This window comes from Falco rusticolus, chromosome 4, assembly GCF_015220075.1.
Source record: "Falco rusticolus isolate bFalRus1 chromosome 4, bFalRus1.pri, whole genome shotgun sequence".
NCBI classification, from domain to species: Eukaryota; Metazoa; Chordata; class Aves; order Falconiformes; family Falconidae; genus Falco; species Falco rusticolus.
In genome coordinates, this window is record NC_051190.1 from 72,848,731 (window position 1) to 72,867,531 (window position 18,801).

General features: G+C 40.0%; 1 protein-coding gene across 2 annotated transcripts in view; it reads left to right on the top strand.

The window, feature by feature from the left end:
- Positions 1-11,294, top strand: part of ST8SIA6 (ST8 alpha-N-acetyl-neuraminide alpha-2,8-sialyltransferase 6) — a 43,734-nt gene extending 32,440 nt beyond the window's left edge. For both annotated transcript variants that reach the window (XM_037384904.1, XM_037384905.1), the window contains 3 exons: positions 560-652; positions 3,586-4,058; positions 8,380-11,294. In XM_037384904.1, the coding sequence (XP_037240801.1) occupies positions 560-652; positions 3,586-4,054 (562 nt within the window). In that variant the 3' untranslated portion in view covers positions 4,055-4,058; positions 8,380-11,294. The remainder of the gene's footprint in view (positions 1-559; positions 653-3,585; positions 4,059-8,379) is intronic.
- The last annotated feature ends 7,507 nt before the right edge of the window (positions 11,295-18,801 follow it).

Genomic DNA, 18,801 nt, shown 5'->3' on the forward strand with positions numbered 1-18,801 from the left:
GATTTTGTTTACTGCTTAGTATTTGGGCTTTTCAAATTAAAAAAAAAAAAAAAAGTCTTTACAGTTAGGCAACTGTCTTAATGAAAATGGGAAATCTGCATACTATGATGCTAAACTTTCTAAGTGACTAGTTGACTTTAAAAGATGCTTTCTTTACCTTTTACAGAAACCACTGTTTCTGCAATTGGGCAAGTTATGCTGTTGTTAGAAGACCTAACAGAAGATTTTCAGAAGAAAGTTTTTGTTTTGGCAACAGGCAATATTTCCTAGCAGCTAACACAGGGCATTCATAGACTGACTCCTTCTGGGATTTTAACTTTGCTACTGATTTGTGAGATGATTTATGAAAATGAGCTCTCTGTGCCCTATTTTAACCATCTGTACAGTAGATTAAATATTTTTACTAGAAGTGCTCTAAGCCTTATTTAATGTTTGTAAAGTGCTTAGAGATCCCTGTGAGCTGATGTGAAAGTGTCATTACACAAGACAGGAGTTTGCAAATAATATTTTGAAGCATTTCTGGTGCACATCTGTTTAACTAAATGTTTCTCAATTTCAGGTGTAACCTCCCTCCAACCACAGGAAGCATTAGCAAAGATGTTGGCAATAAAACAAACCTTGTGACTGTTAATCCGAGTATCATTGCTCAGAAGTAAGTGCTACTGCAAATCTCTTTCTGTGCAATATTGTATAATTGTTTGACGCGATTTAGATTTTGTTGGAAATAGGCTGGGATAACAGCATAGAGTAGTGCATGCAGATTACGTCATTAAGCCTTAGTTCCCATGTAAAATGTATGCCAGTCTAAATGGAAATCTGTTAAACCTAGCCTGTTTTGTAGCAGAAAGGAGTCAGCAATACCCAGATTAGCAAGTGCCTTGGTTGGTAACAGTCCACAGTTTATAACAGAATAAAATTGATGATTGCAAGCCCAAGCCTCTTCTTTTCCCCCCATGACCCTCATGACCCCCTAGCATCAGAAAGGAATTGTAATCATAAATCAGGAAAGCTGGGAAATGTGTGTCTGACTCTTGTCAGTAGGAGTGTGAGCACATGTTCTTAGGTAATGTGCTTAGAGGCTGTTCTGATGAAGGCTGTTTCCTGAATGGAAGCCCAATTTCTGTAATCCATTTTCTCAATCCATATTTAAGCTGCTCACACTTTTTTTTCTCAGCAAATTGTGGGTTTTTTCACCTTCTTGAAGAAAAGATAATCTAATAAGGCCGGGCTGACTAATCTGACATCTTCAGCAGGCTGGAACTGCAGCTTATCTATGAAAAGGACTACTGTGGCATGTTATTTACTGCTTACTGATCTTACTGTATCTTTTTGTCTGTCATATCTGTATTTGTCAAATAGACAAAATCAGTCAAAGCTTTTTTTTTCCTTTAAAAGAAGAAAGGGAAAGTACAGTGAGCATAGAAATGACTAACAGGCATTTGTCATTCATTCAAGGATACAGCTTTATTTTTTTAAATAAGTACTAACTACCTTAATGCTTACCCAGCCCTTTTTGGCTTAAATTAATTATTGCTTCCCCAAAAATAGATTTAGCTCACTGGTATTAGTGGGGCTGCGCAATAATATGGGGAAGGAAACTTTGTCCAGTGACTCAGCATCTTTAGTGACTACTGACCTGATGCACGATTTGTGTGGGCTTGATCAAAGTGTTCTGCAATAGCTGCACTCATTTTTCAGCTGAATTAAGCAACACCAGGGTTAATAAGAGTTACGTTGAAAGAAATAGGAGCTAAATCTGTGAGGCCAAGATGAGATTATGAGAGGACTTTAGAATTTTTTAAAAAATAATTATTTAAATATTCAGAGAACATTGTAAATGCTTTTGAAGGAGGAGCAGGAAGCAACATGGCACCATTTAGCAGAACTAGGTTTGTTTCTTTTCTCAGAAGACCTATTCTGACTTTATTCACTTTAATTTCTAATTCTGTATTTGGGTTCTGGGTTAGTCTGATGTTATTATTGTTAAGGCTAATCAGCTTTTGAACTGCGTCTGTCAGGGTGCACAATGTAGGTGAACTCTCTTGGAGGAAAGAGGCATGGTTGCATGGTTCTTATGTGTCCTGATGGAACTGGGCTGCACTGTACCTTACAGTGGCAGAGCTAGAAAGGAAAGCAAGACAAGGTTGAGTTGTTCAGGTTTCTAGCTAAGGAAGAACAAAGATCCGAATTCTGTCCTGAAGGCTCTTTATGTACTTTACACTGAGTAGAAATAGAGAAAATTCTTGAAGCAGAGGCCAGAAGTTCACCCTTTAGCCACTTTTCCTAGACATAGGCTCAGGCATTTGTTGCTTGTTTCAGCTGTGCAGCTTTCGCGTGCACAGGGGCCCAAGGTCAACAGCAGGGCCTGAGTCACTCTCATTCATTTTGTTTTAGTCTGGTGGTAATGGCACTTTTCTGGGAAGCAGAAGCTCTGAGTTTAAACCCCTCCAGGTGTAGGAATGTATCACTCCTTGCTTGAGTTCAGTTGTGCAAGAGGTAACTGATGACTCCTCCATGAGGGCTTTAAATGGAAGTGGCAGTGGCTGCTGTCCTCTGTCTTGGAAGTGCTGCATGAGAAGAGGGTTTGATCCTACTCAAGTTGTGAAGAGACATGAAACCAAGCGTTCCAGTTTTCTGCTGGAGCCATTTGTGAAAATGGGCTCTGGTAGCCCTTAAAAGGTAAAAATGCACTGCTCATACACACAACTGCCTACAAAAGAGGACTCAGTGCTTTGAATCTCAACTCAGATGTATAGAGTCTACAAGTTGAGTGACACTCCTGGGTGTTGTATCACTTCATGGATAACTCTGAAGTTCACTATTAATATTTGGGAGCATGGAATTATCCAACAGTGACAACTAAGTCTCTTTGCTGGTTTATACTTCCTCAAAACATCTGAGGATAAATCCTCTTCATTTGTGAAGTTAGATCTCTTAAGTCTACTGATCTCCATGTGTTCCCTTTGTAGTCAAAGGAGATAAATAGACATGCCTATATTGTCAACTATTTTAAAAGTATATCAGAAACAGCTAAGACCCTGCAAAACTTGAGCACACACTAATCTTCAACACCCCAAGACTGCTCACGTGCATACTTGTATTTCCACACAGGGCAGACACCCAGATTTTGGAGAGAGGTTATTGTATACCTATTGACGTAAAAACCACATTTCACAAACACATGCAGTACATATCATAGTGCGTGTATTTTTAAACAGAGGAAGTATAAATACAAAATTCTTTTTTTTTTTTTTTTCTTCATTCTCCTTTGAATTTTCTTGAATTGATCAATTCTGTAAATGGGTCCCGGTCTCATTAGCAGTGAATTTGATCTGCTTCAGTAGCTCACATGTTGCCAATTCTATCCTGTGAAGTATTTTCTTATTATGCAATAAAGCCAGATTTTCATAAGTGCACATAAGACAACATATAACAGGTTAGGATGATTTGCATGTAGACAGACTGAACTGGTACAGTGGAGTTCATAACTCATATATGCAAGTGCATTTGTGCTGGTTTGGCCTGTAGTATTTCTATTAATAGTACGTTCCATTCACTCTATACCTAAAATGTTGTACTTTGCAGATACAACAAACTAAATGAAAAGAAGACAGAATTTCTAGAGAACATTGCAGTCTATGGAGATGCTTTCCTTTTATTGCCAGCATTTTCCTTCAGAAGCAACACAGCCACTTCTTTTAAAGTATATCACACTCTGCAAGAGTTCAAAGCAACCCAAAGGGCAATATTTTTTCACCCCACTTATCTGAAAAGTCTTGCCCAGTTCTGGAGAACTAAGGGTGTGAAAGCCTACAGATTGTCATCTGGTTTTATGATCACTAGTGCTGCTCTTGAGCTGTGTGAGAATGTGAAGCTGTACGGCTTCTGGCCTTTCTCAAAATCCACAGAGAAGATGCCAATCAGCCACCACTATTACGACAACCAGCTGCCTAAACCAGGTTTCCATGCAATGCCCAAAGAATACAACCAGATCCTTCAGCTTCATGGCAAAGGCATTTTGAAGTTGCAGTTTGGTAAATGTGAATCAGACTGAAAAGGTAGGTTACATTCTTATCACATAAAATGTCTCTATTTAAGTAACGTGTCAAGGGAAAACAGTGTGGGTCTGTTCTTCCTTAGAAAAACATTTTTAGTTTACACTCAATGACAGTTCTGTTCATAAATAAGTGAAAGGTGGACTTTCCTGAATAAATGTAACGTACCACAGAGTTGAGAAATGTTTTCTAATTGTAAACTTTGGATGGGGAGCATAACTAAATACACGGTAATTCACAGTCAGTCAGTAGTGTCTCTTTATTTCAGACAGGTGTCTTTATCAACCTGTGTTTGGTTTGGTATCAATCCCATGAACCAGCCTTCTTTGTGAATTGCTTTATTAAAGGTAGTCACATACTATGATGCACAAGAGAAGAAACCTAATCCTGGCACAGCCTTTCCAGATGTATACAGAGGCCAAAGTAAGGATTAAGGTTGCCCCATGAAGCAGTAGCACGCGTTATGTGCCTTTGTTCACTCTTGTTAGGTAAAGGTAATTTTAGAGCAGTGTGCTCTTGCAGCCCTGGACTGCAGGGCAGCTTGTGGACAGTAGTGAGGAAGCTGCCATACACTACGGCAGATCTTGCTGAGGATCTTACCCTGAGGCAGCTCACGATCTGGGAGTTACAAGTATAGGATGAAGTGTCATTTGCTTTCCTCTTTTTTCTAACTGTCCCATCCCCATTGGAGCCCTGCCTTCTGTGTATTGCCTCAGAGAAATGCAGCACAGAGTCTGGCCTCTGACCTTGAGCCAATTTACTGTATACAGATTACAGATGACTTTGAAAAAGATTTGTCTGCATGTTTTCAATCTTGATTCGCCCTGTTGACAAAATAAGACCAATTTGTATAAATATTTCTTATCTTTTAAACTAACTTAGAAATTCCCCAGCTCACAATACTGTTTTCAGATTTGCCTTTCACAGAACTCTCTTTTCCCAGGGGATTCAAGTTAATGTAACTGTAAGTGAAATGTATGGTAGAACTACCATGGTATACGATAAAGCTTTAATTGGACTGATGTAACCTCATGACTGTATGGCTCAAGCTAAAAATTTAAAATAGCATCATCTTGTCTAAGCCATAAATTTTAAGTTAAAAAGCTAAGGGCTTTTATTCTGGCTAGGTTCTGAAATGTATTTGAAAATACACTTCAATGGTATTTAGAAAACATGCTATCAAAGATTCATTCACACTTGATTCATCATCAGGAACTTCAAAACAACTAGCGGGCTGCTAGTAGCAAGAAGGCACAATTTTATTCAGTTTCAATTTACTTGAAGAAACAGAGAAATAAACTGCTTTCATATATTGTTAGAATAATATAAAACATGTAAGAAGGGACCTAGAAGTGAATCCGTTCTCCCAGTCCATGGCAGATTACCTAGAAGGAGGTGTATGTGTCTGCAGTTTCATATGGCTAAGGTATGCTTTTTGGCTTATAAAAAGTTGCAGCATATTGAAAAGGTGAAGAACCTCATTATGTATTTTTCTTAGTGACTAAAATGTTTATACCCTGCAGTTTCTGTTGTATTTATTCTTTCTACGATATCAATCACTGGAAGCATACCATATAATTTTAATTGTAGTAACTACACCAGCTAAGAAAATGAAAGGCAACTCTTTAGGAATATTTAATCTAGAGAGAAGCAGATAGAAGCCACAAAAATAGTTAAGCATCTGTTTGGGTTAATTAAATGCTGTCCATGCTTGACAGACTGAAAATCACTTCTGTGGCCAAATTTGCAAAATAAGCTGTAAAGAAAAAAACAGCCAGAAGGATAAGTTGTGCTGCCCTAATTTACACTTTTATTTACAAAGAGAAAAGTTAGCCCTTTAAAACCAAAGAAATGTTGTATGAGCCACCATTCTGCTACTGTTATCAACTGTTTCAGGTAATTGAAGTTCTACAATGAGTATATTTCACTGAAGATGACCTTTTCTAAAAATTGAGCTATATCCTTTCTCTTTTCAGTTTCCCTTTTATGTTCTCTCTGCTCTGTACTTTTTTCCCTGTTAGTGGATAGCTGAAGGTTCCTTACGCTGCTGGGTGCCCACAGAAGTCTCAGGCAGAACTTCCCTCACACGTTACTAGGACACAAAAGTTTGCTGCCATAAATAAGTGAAGGAGGCTGTTCTGCTGCAAGCACCTATATTGCAAGCAGGTAGCAGGTTCTGGAGCACTATAGGGAGAGCATAACTCCATCCCAGTGAATAATTTTGGCAGCATTGCTCTTAAACACCACCCTTGCCATTGTAAAGGTGAGCTCTTTGTATTGGATAGAGAGAATTGTCAGCTATGAGAGCCCTGTAGAGCTGGTGCGGAACAATGTGGGGAACGATCAGCCGTAATATCGGCTCCTGCACTTTTATGATTATGCTCAACAGACACATACATGTCTTTGCTAGAGTAGATGCATACCAATCACAGATGGTAAAATGGAAAATGAGACATCAGCAAAATCTTGAAATGTAATTAAAATAATGATCTTTATTATTTTGTATTAAATTACCAGATCATTTTTGCTATGGCCCTGCAGCTGAAGGAAGTCTTGTTTGTTCATTGGTTTAACCTGATAAGCCTGAAGGGCATGACATTAGCTTCAAGTAAACATAGGTTCAAGGAGGGGAAATGGCCTGATTCATATTTAAAAATAAACAGAAAGATCTGATTAGAAAAATTGTCAGATGATGAATTAATCAGGCTGGCTAAAGTTTGATTGCCCAGAAGCCTGGTTAAAATGCAAATTTTGTCTGACCAAGAATCCACTAGGTTTTCTGTTTGCTAGAAAGAGACAGCAAGGAAGATAAGTATGTGTTGCTTTGACATACAGCACAGTAACATTGAACGGCTGCTCAGAGAAGACAATCAACAGAAAAAAAACCATAGAAAGAATGAAACTGGGACTCCCTGAGCCTGGGAAAGAGAGCAGTGCTCAGTCGTCTGAGCAGAAGGACTGAAGGAGGAAAGGTTGAGCAGAGGTGTGCTGGTGGTTGGGGAGCAAGAACTGCTGAACCTTTGAGTGTGAATGTATCTCATGTGGAAAGTAAAAATTGGGTCTAAGCTTTTTAATTCCAACCAGATGATTAAAAGCCATCTATTTTTGACAGAGAGAACAGCAGTGCAGCAGTCCGCTCCAGGTGGAGCTGGCAGGGCAGCATCCTGTAAAGCAGGGCCTGCCTGCTCACTGGCTCAGGAGTTACCATCAAAGAGAATTATTTTGTTGCAAACCTGTCAGTGTGTGATCTCTTTTTTAATCTTGAAAGTTGCTGCAATCCATATATATGATAAACACTGTTATAGATAGCATATTTATAAATATAATTGTTATAAATAACCTATTTATAACAATAGGATACCCGCACAAGCTTAAATTCTGTGCAAATTCTGTTTATGCTTGTAGTGTCTCAATGTAGCTAAAGAAATACGAACTGCCCCACAATTCACTTTTAATTACCTTGAGAAAAATGATACCACATTTTGAAAATAAGGATGCCTCTGGATTCCTGTCAGGTAGCCAAACTTCAGTCTGTCCTCGACTTGGGCAATTACTATCCAGTGTGAAATTATTGGATGTATACCACATTTAAAGAATTATCTTCCGCTTTAGTGTACTCATGCTATATAGCTTTTAAGCACACGCTTTGTTCATGTGTTCAACAACTAAGTTTAAGTGTTAAAAATAATGTCAGTAATGAAACAAGTGGAAATAAGTTGCTTCTGGTTTAGTTGAAGCCTGTCAGAATAGAAAAATGCAGATTAAATCAGATTAGAATCTTTGTTAGATTTCAAATCAAATGAAGAAGTATTTACAGATCTAGAAGAGTTTTGGTTTGGTTTTCCACAGCAGAACTACCCTGTTGAAGAAACATAATAATTTCCATCTCCAGCTATTTCAAAATATGGTTATGATAAGATAATTTAGAACATATCCATATTCAGTTTAGCAGTGGACGTGTCCCATGAAGTTACTCGTCAGAGCCAACCTTGGTTAGCTTGTAAAGTCTGTAGAGGGTGGTGCAGGTGGCATAAGTGTGAGCTGTTCTGGGGTTATTCAAATGAAGGAGTCCTCCTTTAGAAAGAGCAAATGCTTAGGCTAGATCAGACACTAGCAGTCCAGCTTACCCAGGAGAGTTTTGTGAGCCTGTGGTGCTGTATAATAAATGTCACAGACTCCCAATCTGAAATAAGGATGAAAAAGCAGATGCAGAAGGTGAATTGCATACACAGAAGACTAAGCTATTGGCTTATTTTTACCATAACAAGCAGTTTTCCTGCTGGACAAGAAATACCAATAACATATTTTATTGTTTTAATTCCAGGGCGATGATCCTAAGGAGACAATTTGTGTGTATCTCAGCAGTTCGGTGTTGAATTTGATCTGACGTGATTTTGTGAGCATCAAACTGCATTATTACAATAGAGAAATATTTTACACTTGGGGAGAAAAGGAAGTGTTCTTTTCGCACAGTGACTGCTACATTTCTGAATTTTGAGTAATCAGTTTTTTAAATACGAAATAACGTTTATTTGGGAAATTCTGAAACTCCTGACTATTGGTTTAATTGTAGCAAAGCACAATCTCAGGATGGTGGCAATATGTGACATTCATGATGTCTTGCTTCTTAAAGGTTCGTTAAAATATTTTAGACATAAGATCTCTGATTTTGTTAATATCACATTATACAGGCAATAGTTTCTGTATGGTAGCTGCATGAATTGGCAGTGAACATTTTCAATTAAGAACTTGATCCTGTAAACACTAGCATTTGTCCACATGAGAAAGGTGATGAGAAGAACTACAGAGGAATAATTGATTCAGAGCCATGTCATTCTTGGTTTGTCCCGGGGTGCACAGATGAAAAAATCCCTCAGGTTAGAGATAGTCAAGTGGTTTATGGGCTTTCATTTTGTGGGCAGTAGATAATGCTGTGGATTTAATGGGCTTTCATTTTGTGGGCAATAGATAATGCTGTGGATTTAATGGAATCACTCATGTGGATGATGTTAATTTTGTGAACAAGTGTTGGAAGGACCAGAGATGTATAATCATTCTTAAACCCCTCTTCTTGCTTGTGTTCCTGTCTAAGGTCCAGTTCAGCTCCGAATGAGGACGATAAACTAGGTTCCATGCTGCAATCTCCAGAGTCCTGTTAGGGCATGACTTTGCACACATTCCTGCAATCCCAGCTCTGTATCTTAGCTGACATACAAGATGGACCATTCATTAGAAATATGATAGGTACCAAATGTGTAATTTCTTCTTTCTTTTTCACCTAGCATAGCTCGTATCAATATGTGACTACAGATAAAGGAGACTACTGTAGGCATTATTAGAAGAATGTTCCTCTCACAATCAATCCCAAGCTTTTCTCCTCTACCAGGGCATATGAGAAAAGAACCTACAGTCACTTAATTTAAAATCCATGCACTTCTTGTGCTTTAAGTTTCCATATGGTCCAGGAATGCTTGTGGAGCAACAGCCTGTGACAAGAGAAAGTGAAATATCAGCCCAATGGAAAGAATCATATTAACATTTACAGGAACTGTGACTAACAGTTGTTGCCCTAGCTGTAGCTGCTTCTGTGTTATTGCTTATATATTTTATTGTGGGAAGGCCGGACACACAAAAAAACCTGCCAAAACAACAAAAAAATTGTAATAACCAGTTTCTGTGAAAAAAATTTCAGTGACTTTTTTGAGAGTCTTTTGAATGATCACTTCAAAGATAAAGTGTCCTTCTCCTTTTACGGACAGATACTATCAGGAATTTTGTGTACTAGAACTCATTTTGCCACTGTATTAAATCCCCAACTGATTTAAAGAGCAGTCAATATTCCACTTATTGAAGATTATATCTAGAAAAAAAAAATCCTACTTCAGTGTATTGAACCTTATAAAGTTCAGTTCAAAAAAACTTCTAAACTGATACTTCATAAAAGCATTTCTATATTGTTGTAATATTTGAAAGCTTACCTTGCAGCAGTTTTATAATCACATAAATAATCCTGAAAGTGTTGGAATCAATCATTATGGTTCTAGGTCTGTTAGTTGAGACACATTCAGCATTTTGATCCATTTCTAAGATAATGACAGCGGAATCCAGCACTATTGTCCATAAATCCTGCCTGCATATATCAGCAATAAAGTAAATTTTTGAAAATACAGTTTTTAAAAAATAGATAGTGCTTGGGGGCATTGAATAACACCACTAGTACCTGAGCAGACCTCTGAATATCAGTAGGGCTTTTAACAAAGACATCAGAATTGAGTCGGTGGGTTTATATGCATTACCAGCTGGTAACTGAAAGAGGCAAGCACAAGGGTTTGATTTACCGTGATCTGTTGTGGTTCCAGCACCCCATGTCCACATTTTGTCTTCACCAGCAGTGAAATTTGTGCCAATTTTGGCCACAGGCATCTGCTGCTCATGTGCAGAGAGCTGGGTGCAGCAAGACTCTGCATCCATGTTATGGGTGTTACGGGTGATGGCCTAATGCAAGTCCCTAGTTGTAGATCAAAGACAAACTTGCTCCCAAAAGAGTTCCTCCTGTGCCACAGATCACTCACGTAGACTGTCCCTGAGTGTTTGTAGCTGGAAGCTGTGCAAAGTGATGTAGTTGTCCTTTGGGTGATGCAAACAGCCTAGGCTGAGGAGAACCACATCATGTTTCATTCAAAGAGACAAAGACACACCTGTGCTCAGGCAAGGACTGTAACTTATTCCAGTCTAATGTAGTGCATTGAGATGATCTTGGCTGTGTAGCAGCTACATGGTTTGACTTGGAAAAATGTATACATCTTTTAGAGATTGAGAGGATCTTGCATTGCGTCCAGAACAACTGCAAGTGCTTTGTGTGTACATAGAGGTGATGCAAAGGGAATCAATTGATTATTCGTTGCTCAGATTAAATTCAGTGAACTACTCGGCATGAATAAAGTGGCAAAATCTGGTTGTGTGTAAGTAAAAGATGTGGAGAGGAGAAAATGAAATTTGTTTGCAATGGAAAAGCAACTTTTTTCAAAAGTGTTTGTTAGTGCTGTATTGCATTATCTCAGTGAAAAATGTATAGTGTTTCATGACACACCATAAAAAGCTGAAGTTACAGTGTGTCAGGACTATTTCTGTGCAGCTATGTTATTTATAATGCACATGTATTAGTAAATGGAAAGGTTATTGGACTACATTTTAAGAGAGGTTTAGCCAAAAAGAAGAAACCTATTCTAGTTTCCTTGACGAAAAGATTCTTAGCTGAAGGAGTGTGATGTGGCATTCACAAATGAGAGCAAACAGAAAGCTCTGTAACACGGTCAGACACTTTGACTTTTTAGCGCTGTTTTGGTGAAGTTTAAACTTGTCATTGACCTGAAGACCTGATCTTCCATGCTCTCAAAGCTCTCAGTGATTTGTGTGGAGCACAGGACTGACAAGAAATGCGTGGAGGAACTGTTAACCTTTCCTACCCTTTCCTACAAACACTCTTAACTCCTCACAGAATAAACATATCCTCTATTGGACTTCAGATTAATAACCTATTTTTAATGTAGCTTTCTCAGGCCCTGCTCCAGACATGAAGTTATTATGAAATGTTAGTTGCATCCACTTCACATCCACAGGAGTGCAGACCTTGTAGCCCACTTTATTATAGCTACTGCTGCTGTGTGCTTGGTGGCTAGGTTGTGTTAATTTGTGTGCAGGCTGGGCAAGTTAATAGTGGCGTTTCTGCGTGACAGGGTGCAGTTAGATTGATCAAGACTTGCTGAAGTACACTCGCTGTGGGAAAGGATGTTTTCTCAGGTAGCTGAATTTATTTTACATCTGGGGTTTCTCATTTATTTTACATCAGTGTCAGGTTAATGATGAATACATGGATTTTGTACTTGGCTGGGAATGTTTATGACACTTTTGCAAGACTGAGCCAAGTGGAGTTTTGATTAAGGATTCTTGAACAAAGGTTAGGAAGGGCCTTTCAGTTCCATCTACTTCATGTGAGGAATAACCATTTTTAGGTTTTGTGGGCCTTCAGTGCTGTCACATGCTGTGGAATGAATATTGAGATTAAATAGTATTCTAAAGATAGAAACACTGACAACGTGATAATAGTTCCACTGTACCTTTGCAGAGGCTGATAGTGTCCTTGCACATGACTGCTTCGCAGTGTCGTTAAATTAAAGCCTGCCTGGCTGCTTTTATTCCTTTTTCTCCTCTGAATCGTTCATGTTGCAGCTTTTTTAGGATCCCGTGCTGCCTGAAGTTGGTTATTTCTCTTCCTGCTGTGGGGCATTATGTAGTCCTGTTTAGAGTCTGTTAGGGAGTTTGTATGCTATGAATCAAACATTGCCATGCTTGCAGTAAAACATGTAAACATACATAGTAAGCATAGTAAAACATACTTTAAATCACTTGATTTACATCTCAAGGAAGGCAGTATGGTGGAGTATTCACTTTGCCTGTCTGGATGTGCTAAAATTTGGCTGTAGCTCTATGGTGACTTAAACTGTAATGGCTGGCTACGCAGTCCATGCCTTGTTCTTGTGCTGCAGCCCTTCTTTCATGGCATCTCTTGCTCCTATCTGATCCTAAATCGAGCTGGTTTGGCACACTGAGCTGGCAAAAACCCAACACAGCAACGAAAAGAGAAAATTGGTTCATGCCAACAGACCCAGGGGAATTTCAGAGTCAAAGCAAAGGAGGGGGTGAGACCATGCAGGTGGGACTGTAGGGACACAATGGGGCTGTTTGTCATCTGATGGTTGTTGGACAGGCCTGGTGGTCCCCTGAAACCTCAGCCAAGTCTGGAAGGTAACATAAAAGGATGTCCCACTGTCCTTGGCACTGGAGTGGCCAAACCTCGAACACTGTGTTCAGTTTTGGGCACCTCACTGCAAGAGGGACCTTGACGTGCTGGAGCGTGTCCAGAGAAGGGCAACGAAGCTGGTGAAGGGTCTGGAGCACAAGGCTTATGAGGAGCAGCTGAGGGAACTGGGGGTGTTTAGTCTGGGGAAAAGGAGACTCGGGGGGGGACCTTATTGCTCTCTACAGCTGCCTGAAAGGAGGCTGTAGGCAGGTGGGAGTCGGTCTCTCCCCCCAGATAACAAGTGACAGGACAAGAGAAGATGGCCCCAAGTTGTGCCACGAGAGGTTTAGATTGGGTATTTGGAAAAACTTTTTCACTGAAAGGGTGGTCAAGCATTGGAACAGGCTGCCCAGGGAGGTGGTGGAATCACCATTGCTGGAGGTATTTGAAAAACACGTAAATGCGGTGCTTATGGACATGGTTCAGTGATGGGCTTGGCAGTCCTGAGTTAACAGTTAAACTTGATGATCTTAAAGGACTTTTCCAACCTAAATGATTCTGCAATTCTATGACTCTGTCTCTGGGGGCCTTCCCCGTCAGCGGGGAGCGATGGACCCCCTGCAGGGGGAGATCACAGCGCAGCAGCTGTTCTGGTGGACAGAAGCCCATCTCTCCCTGCGGTGGTAGAAAGCACTTAAGGATTTTAGGTACCTACGCTGGTGGATTATTGCTCCCTCTTCTCTCTTCCCATTACAGTCATTTTAACAATGTTCACCACCAGCAGGTTCACAAATGGTAACTGTAAAAACAACCTTTGACTGTAAATACTATTTCTCAGTTCACTGACAGTAAATTTGCATAAACTTCTTTGTTATTCAGCACACCTATGCTTTCAGTCTCTGCTAATCCCAGCATCTCAAACAGCATCTGCAGAGAACAGAGCTGTACAAGGTCTGGTGGTTTTGAGACCAGTTAATCTTGCTTTGATTCTCTTTCCTTTGTACAGTAGTGAGATGTCTGGCATGTTGCCATGCTTGAGTCAAGATGAAGTTCTGCATCCTGTGTGATTCAGGAAAAGAAACTCTTATCTAGGTGACCTAGCACCTTCTGTGGGCTCCCCAAATCACTAGTAAAATAGTCCTGTTGTTAGGTATTATTTGTTTTTATCCAGTGCAGGTATCTGGATTGGGTAATCGGTCAGGGTTGATTGATCACTTGGACCTTGAGTCTGCACAGGCTTCATGGTGGAGCTACAGCCTGACATGACAGTCTAGGTTTAAAAAATGTTTGACCTGGAGTTCTTTCTCTGTCCTGCCACTTGCTCTCATTTGACAAACCTGCAGAGTGAGATCCTGAACATCTGTGCAGTAGCTCCTCCAGGGACTCTCAGGTCCACAAAACACACATCCACTTGTGTACAGGAGTCTGTGTGAGATCAAGCCCAAGCAATATTCTGTGAAGTGCTTTATTCTGAAACAGCTTTATTTCAAACAGCTGATAGCCACCCATTGCACACTCTGAAGCAGTAGACTGCTTACACATGAGCGTGTTATTTAAATATAGCTTAGCCTGAAATATTTACAGCCAGGTAATCCTTCATCCTGTGGTACTTCAGCAACTGATCTCTTTCATCTGTAGGTCTGCTAGCCAGGAAGGGTGACAAAGGGATGTGTATTTACCACGTAAAGCCTGTCCCTCTTGATTTTGAATTCTGTCATTTTAGGCAGGAACATCGTCCTTCTCTGAGTTTCTGGACAGCCAAGTTTCAAAGGCTGCTGATTTCTCAGGGTACTGTGCAGAAATCATTTGGGCCTTTCAGCTATAGCACACAACGAGTAGGCAGATTCATATTTATTAAGCTTTTTTCCAGATTTTCATAAAGTATTTCGTAATTGGCTCTAAATTATCATGTTTGAGCAGAGCATGAAACAATCTGCAGCATGCCACTAAGCAAAGGAACTATTGCTGTTATTTTGTGGTCTTTTTTCATAAAGTCACATTACAGAATACCTTCCTATTCTGGGAATGCTGGCTCACCAGGGGAATGACCCTGGGTTACTGGGCTACTGTGCACTGGTCCAGCCATGGTAGCAGCCTGTCAGTACGCTTTCAATGTCAAGCAAATTTGTACAATACAACAAGAGCTTAACATGATGGGAGTGCATCAGCTTGGGTTTGCCGTAGACCAAGGAGTAAACTTGGTACTGCAATGTGTGATAATTGACTGACCTCACGTCCCTCTGTGAGCAGAAACTGCCCTTTGGTGGCAGGTGTTGGCAAATACTGGTTTAAGGATGAAAACTTAAGTACAAGAAGGAGTGGCATATTCATGTTGCCATCAAGTAAACAGTCAAATCTGTCTTTTTCTAAATCCTGACACTTCAGCAACACGTCAGTAGTACTGCTGTGTCTTGCCTTTTTTTCATCCCTCTCTTCTCCAGCGAGGGAGAAAACTCAGACAATTGTGTGATGGAGGTATTTAATGATCCCACCATGAATTCATGGTATCATGGCGAGAGGGCATCAAAATGGATCATGCTAATGGTTGTGACAGGATAGTCTAGTCTAAGACAATATTGCTGGTTTAAAATGCCTCATTATTCACTTCAGTCCTCGACAAGAGGAGATTCTTCACAGCAAGTCTGTAGTTCAACAACCTGTTTGGCTCCTCAGCTCCTGGCTTAGCTGTGAGGTGTGAGGTGATGCTCTAAAAACACCTCCTTCTTGGTGTATTTGTTGTTAGTGCTTGTGGTACAAGCCCGTTCTTAAATTCTTGTGGAACTGAAGTGTAACAACTGACATTTCCGCATGGTTTAGATGCACATTTTATATAGTAGCTTCATATGTATTCTCTATGTTAATATGCTTAATATTCTTTTTTTTAAGCATCTGATTAAAATGATTTTAAATATTCACTAGATTTTATGCTACCAGCATAAACTGCGGGGCAAGTTACATAATGTCACCTAAAAAAAAAAAAAAATAGTGCTACAACCAAAAATCATTTTAAGGGTATCTGGCTGATTTCTGGAAGGGTATTTTTGTTAGTCATTTGGACACTTCCTTCTTAGGTTTACCTTTCTAAGATGGGTCTAAGAGGCAACCTCTGCTTCTGATTTAGTTCAACATCTGCAAGGGAGAAGATAGGTGAACGGAGAGGTTCTGCACGGGGCTGCTCCTAAGGGAAGACAAATGCATGTTTTTTCTTTTGAGAGACTGTTCCATGTGTCAAAATGTAATTCCATAAAGTTTCCATGATAGCTTTTGCCCAGAGATTTCATTGTCTATTAAAATATGTATGGTTTGCATTCATTTCGGTTCCATTCTTTTCAATGCAATTGTTGAAGCAGAGCTTATCCCCTCTTGGAGCTGGTATAACTGTGCTCCTCCACATGCGCCAAGCTCTGTGTGAAGCTGCTAGTGTAGGCTCTGCTACTGCTGTTTCCAAAAAAAATGTCTCAAATTCTCTCAATGCTGAATTTATAATGTTTTCAAATGTGAACTTGATATTGTCTGAGTAGACTGTGTGCAGCGTAACATAGAAGTGTCTCTGCGCAGGATTTAGGAGGAGGCATGGAAAGCTCCTCAACCATGTGTGTGCTTTTATTACAGAAAACCAAGATAAATTTGTATTGTTGAGTCATCTGTTACGGCTGATTTAATTTGTACTTTGCTTTCATGTTTTAAGTGCCTAATGATTTTTTGTCAAGGAGGCAATGGTTTCACTGTTATAATGCATACTTAGAATTCTGCACTAGTTACCTGTTCTGTAATAGAATATTTTTGCAGTTTCTGTTTGGAAATAAAGACTGACTAGACATAATCATGTGGGTTTTTTCTTTGTTGAATTCCTGAGACTTCACAATCAAAAATAACGTCTTCTGAGGCACAGCAGGATAGAGAATGCATTAGTCTGATTCCTCTACAGCAGCGTTAGCAACTGACAGTAGAAACATGGACGATTCCTTAAAATTGTGCAAGGAAAAAAGCAAGTTGTGCTTAAAAACAGGTTTGGGGTGGTGGGGCACTGGGACATGTATGAATATATATTGTTTAAATAATACCGTCATGTAATTTCAGTCTTTTCTGTTTGCATATAGCAACACAATTAACCATCTTCTTTTGTTACTTCTAATTACTCGGGATATTTTTTTTAATTAAAGAAAAATCAAACAAGGAAAGGAACCAATCAAGAAACAAAAATTGTTACCCTTTTCGTCTAAAAATAGCTATTAAATTTGAAAACTATCTCTAAAAAAATAACTGAACACTTTGAAAACAGTGATTAACTGAAAATGTTAAAACAATTGATGCAAAAGTTTTTCATACAAAATACTGACCATGAGTACATGTCTAGTACATGCGTATCTAGTAGACCTCTACACATGTTTTAGTGGCTTTTGTGGGGGTTTTTTCTTAACGGAGGTTTTGGTCACATACACAGATACATGCAGTGAATGAATTTCAAACGTGAATTTCAGAGAAAGCATTTTCCTTCAGAGCATTTCCTTTCTACTTTTGGCCAGAAGAAGGCCATATAGCTTCTGTGCTGCTTACTGTGACTTCTCCCAAATAGAAGCTGACTGTCTCATCAAGTCAGGTCAAATACGTGCGTGCAGCCGCTCCGTGGCGCGGACTGTTATCCTTTAGGGCCCTCTAGGGACGGAACTGCCATTGCCAAATTTTACTGCAGCCAGAAGAGAGGATTAGAGCCGAAAGGTTTTATTTGGCCTCATGGACAACCAAGTGGCTTCTGCCCAAAGATTGACACCTGGATCTTTCTGGCCTCCCTCCTTCTTCACACTCAGCATGTGAGTCTTTCATAGCTAATCAAAACCAAAAGGTTTATTTTGTTTGCTGTGCTGACAGCTGAAATTGCATATGAGTGATGCAGGTGCAAACGTGTCCTCATAATCTGAGCTAGTTCTAAAGCAGAACTGTGATTTCTGCTGTGGAAAGTAAGTGTCTTAGGATGAATTTAGCCATCTCAAATATCTTGCTGTTGAACAGCTAAATGTTGAAAGAGCAGCGCTGCCTGGTGATTAAGACTATTTGGTCCAAGTACAGAATAAGTGAGAGCTGCCCCAGATAAAGCTTTGCCTCTTCCTCATCCCCTGCTTAGAAGGGAAGCAGTCTGGGAAAAGCTGGCTGGGCAAGAGGAGAGCAGGTGGGAAGCAATCGCGCACTGAGATTATGCCTGTCAAATAGCTGTAGTACCTCTGAATCACATCAAGCACAAACAGTTCTCCTTGGGGCCGAGCATCTCCCATGAAGGTGACCCTCCTCCTATGGGAAACACATGGACACTGGTGTTGGGAGGACTTAAGAAGGAATTTTCCCAGGAGCAACAAGATTGTGCAAGACCAGGTTAGGTTTTCCTCCTGCCTTAAAATACTATTGGCAAAAAGTGTCATGTGAAGGTGATACAACGTAAGGGCACTTGGTTAGTCCAGGAGAAGAGAATGGCAAAGTCTAGTCCACAAGCTGAAAGCCATGGTAGTGGGCTAGAGGAGCTGGGGTCATGGCTACCTCATGGCCAGCAGCTGGAAAAATACAGATACGGGCTGAGAAAAATCTATCAGCATTTTGAAAAGAGGTGGGAGATTGCCTTCTCCTTAAGGATCCCACTACGCCCATGTTCTGGTATCTGAATGTACCTACATCTTGAGATAGGTGCCTAAGTTTTAGCTTGCCTCTTCCATCCTGTACCAAGTGTCTGTGTCATTCTCAGTCTGGCCAGAGACAATTAATCGTGAACAGGAGTATTAGGATCTCACAGCCTGTGCAGACTGGTAGGTGGAACCATCTGGTTAATGGAGATACCATAATGAAAGCATTAGCTCTTAAGTATATAAATGCAGATGAAACTCTTTTATCGTGTAAGTGAAAAGAGAGAGCGCCCAGTGAGGACTGAATCTGAGCTGCTGTCTTTTTTTCTGCAGCACC